Genomic DNA, 3,488 nt, shown 5'->3' with positions numbered 1-3,488 from the left:
GTGTTGATACTCCGCTGTCTGTCTGGGGGATCGTTCTTTCTCGTGGCCCAGCTAGCTAGCTAGCTAGCTACGGTGTGAAATTGTGTGTTGCGTGTGTTGCATAGGACCTGGGGGTTGCATGCAGTTTCTTGACATTGGGGCTGCCGTGCCAGTCGTTTGAGTTGTGGCTGAGCGGCCGCAAGAGCCTCTCTGTCCCCTTCAGGGACACGGAGACAGCAGCAGCACCGCGGCGGCTGCAGCCGCTCAAGGCGCTGCTGTCTCTCGCCAGCAGCATAGCAGCAGCAGCAGATAACACTGAGCAGCATGCTGCATGCAGCAGCTCCACACCCTTCCCCTTCTCCCTCATCCTCCCCCAGGCCACCACATGCCAAATCCTAGAATGCAGACTCAATCAACTCGGACATATTGTATGCTGCTGCTGCTGCTGCTGCTGTTGCTGCGGCTGTTGCTGCTGCTGTTGCTGCTGCTGCTGCTGTTGTTGCTGCTGTTGCTGCTGCTCATTCGGTTGCAGAAGGTCAAGCGAAGCATTCTATTTAACTCTTGCTGCTGCTGCTGTTCCTGCTGCTGCTGCTCTTTGGCTGTAGCTGCAGTGGCTCTGCTGCTGTTACAGCTGTTGCTGCTGCTGCTGCTGCTGCTGCTGCTGTCAGCTAGCAGCTGGTGCTGCAGCGTTTGCATTTGTGTCTCCCCCTGAGCTGTCTCCTTTTCTGCTGCTTCTCAGGTGCACCGGCCCGTGGCCGTGTGGCAGGTACAGGGGTTTGAAGCAGACGACCCGAGCTCCTTTCCCCTGCGGCAGCAGCAGCAGCAGCAGCAGCAGCAACAGCAGCAGCAGCAGCAGCAGCAGCAGCAGGAGCAAGAGTTCTATGGAAGAGATTTCGATTCACAAGACGACTCCGACAGCAGCAGCTCTTTCAGGTCTCCCCACGAGCTCGCCGAGGACGAGGAGGAGACAGCAGACACGCAGCAGGAGCAGCAGCAACAGCAGCAACAGCAGCAACAGCAGCAGCAGCAGCAGCAGAAACAGGAGAGCCGAGAAGCTTTCTTCCCCCCCTTTGCTGCTGATGCACAGCCACAAGTGCAAGAGGGGACAGACAGCGTGCTGGGGTATCCTGTGTGTGTACACTTCGGCCGCTACGTGCCGTCTAGCTCTCGCTCTGCTGCTGCCTGCAGTTGCTGCTGTTCTTACCCAGGTGCAGCAGCAGCAGCAGGAGCAGGAGCAGCAGCAGCAGCAGCAGATGGTCCCCCTGTACGGTTTGGTGTTATATGGTGCCGGTATGTTGTGGGGTGTGATGGGGCTGGCTCTGTGGTAAGAAAGGCGGGGGGTATTGCCTTCGAGGAGAAAGGAGACAGCCGTTCTTTTATAGTTGCTGACCTGCAGCTGTCTCCTTCTTTGTCTGCTGCTGCTAGCAGCAGCTGCACTGTATCTCCAGCTCAGTCTCCTGTTCTTGCTGCTTCTCCTCACCTCAGCAGCAGCAACACACCACCACAAACACCACACCCTCAAACAAACCGCAAGCCACCTGCTGTCTCCGGCTTCTTTGCTGGTGCTGCTGCAGCACATCGCTTCTTCTCTCTGGCTCAGCAGCAGGAACAGAACCAGCAGCAGCGGGGGGAGCAGCAGCTAGACGATAGGCTGCTGCAGCTGCCTTCATGGCAGTACCAACAGCAACAGCAGCAGCAGCAGCAGCAGCAACAGCAGCAAGAAGAAACCAGCTGCCAGCTGCTGGGTTGTGGGGGCCTCAGCAGCGCAGCAGGAGAGATGTGGGGGGAGGGGCTGATGCATGGCCTGGGGCGGCGGCTGCATGCAGCTGCTGCTGCTGCACTCGAACCAGGAGAGACAGAGAGAGCGCGGCTGATGGCGTCAGGCAGACAGACAGCAGCAGGAGACGCAGTGGAGATACACCTCACCCCCAAGGGCTTTGCTGCATGCATCCCGATGCTGAGCAGTGCTTCTGCAGCAGATGTAGCTTTGGCAGCAGAAGCAGCAAGCCGCAGGAACAGCAGCAACAGCAGCAGCAGCAGCAGCAGCAGCTTGCGGCAGCAGCAGCTGCTGCTCCGCCGCAGCACGAGAAACGCAGACGCAGCAGCATTTCGATGGAGGATCGTTACGGAGAGGCTTCCTTCTGCTGTTGCTGCTGCTGCAGCAGCAAGAAGCCCAATGGAGTACAGCGATGCTGCTGCTGCTGCTGCTGCAGCAGAAGACGGCGAGAGGCCCGGCAGCTCCGCAAGGAGACAGGAGACACAGGCGGAGACACAAGCAGAGCTGCTGCAGCAGGTTGAACGGGTACGCAGCAACAGCAGCAGCAGCAGCAACAGCAGCAGCAGCAGTTGTCTGATGCTTAAACCCTAAACCTGAAACCCTCAGCCCCTCTCTATACTATACTCCCTTACCATCAGCAGCAATGGCGCAATGCCTTCGTCTGTATCCACTGCTGTTGCTGCTGCAGCTGCTGCTGCTGTTGCTGTCTCTACTGATGCAGCAGCAGCAGCAGCAGCAGCAGCGGGTTCTTTGCGCGTGTGTGGTGTTGTGTACGTGGTAAACAAGAGCGGAGTTGCTACTATAACATTATTGCTCCTGCTGCTGCTGCTGTTGCTGCTGCTGCTGCTGCTGCTGCTGTTGCTGCTGCTGTTGCATGCGTGTGTGTGTAGATATTTGTGGGGTGTCGCGTGACGGAAGTGTACTGGGCTGCAGTGTATAAGACAGCGGTGCGGGTTGCTGCTGCTTTCCGCCGCCGCCGGCTGCTGCTGGTGGGGGACGCAGCTCACGTACACCCCTCCATACTAGGCCAGGGAATGAACCTAGGCATGCAGGTCAGCAGCTACTTCTTTTTTTATTTCTTTTTCTCTTTCTTTTTCTGTTTCTTTTTCTGTTTCTTTTTCTGTCTCCTTTTCTGTCTCTTTTTCTGTCTCTTGTTCTGTCTCTTTTTCTTTCTCTTTTTCTGTTTTTTTGTTTGTTTCTTTTTTTGTTTCTTTTTTTGTATCTCTTTAGTATTGATTACACTTCCCTGGCGCCTTTTGTGTTCTCTTACCTTCTGTGTTGCTGTAGCGTCTTGGGCTTGTTGCTGCTGCTGCTGCTCACTAGCCTTTCCTTGTCTTTTGCTGCTGCTGCTGCTGCTATTTCTGCTGCTGCTGCTGCTGCTGCTGCGTGTATCTTGCTGCTGCTGCTACAGAACGCATACAACTTGGGGTGGAAGCTGGCCCGCGTGCTGCAGCAGGGGGCCTCCCCCCAGCTGCTGGACTCCTACGCGGATGAGGCGAGAGAAGCAGCAGGTTAGCAGCAGCAGCAGCAGCAGCAGCAGCAGCAGCAGCAACAGCAGCAGCAGCAGCACATGGGGACAGAAATTAGAAACAGCGAATACACCCCCCGTAGAGCACCCACACACAGACACCAAACAGATAAGCTCGGCTGAAGGAAAACACCACATAAATACATGTATACACATACATACATACGTATACATATATATATATATATATATATGTATATATAA

General features: G+C 55.8%; 1 protein-coding gene across 1 annotated transcript; it reads left to right on the top strand.

The window, feature by feature from the left end:
* Positions 1-379: 379 nt before the first annotated feature.
* EMH_0079900 (FAD-depdendent monooxygenase, putative) lies at positions 380-3,272 on the top strand (the record flags this gene model as incomplete). Its single annotated transcript, XM_013500190.1, has 4 exons — positions 380-514; positions 719-2,281; positions 2,647-2,808; positions 3,168-3,272. 4 exons carry the CDS (start codon positions 380-382, stop codon positions 3,270-3,272), a joined length of 1,965 nt encoding a protein of 654 aa, XP_013355644.1.
* Positions 3,273-3,488: the final 216 nt, after the last annotated feature.

Source organism: Eimeria mitis, genomic scaffold (genome assembly GCF_000499745.2).
Source record: "Eimeria mitis Houghton genomic scaffold, Emh_scaff5108, whole genome shotgun sequence".
Taxonomy (NCBI): Eukaryota; Apicomplexa; class Conoidasida; order Eucoccidiorida; family Eimeriidae; genus Eimeria; species Eimeria mitis.
This window is presented reverse-complemented; position numbering and strand designations above follow the sequence as displayed.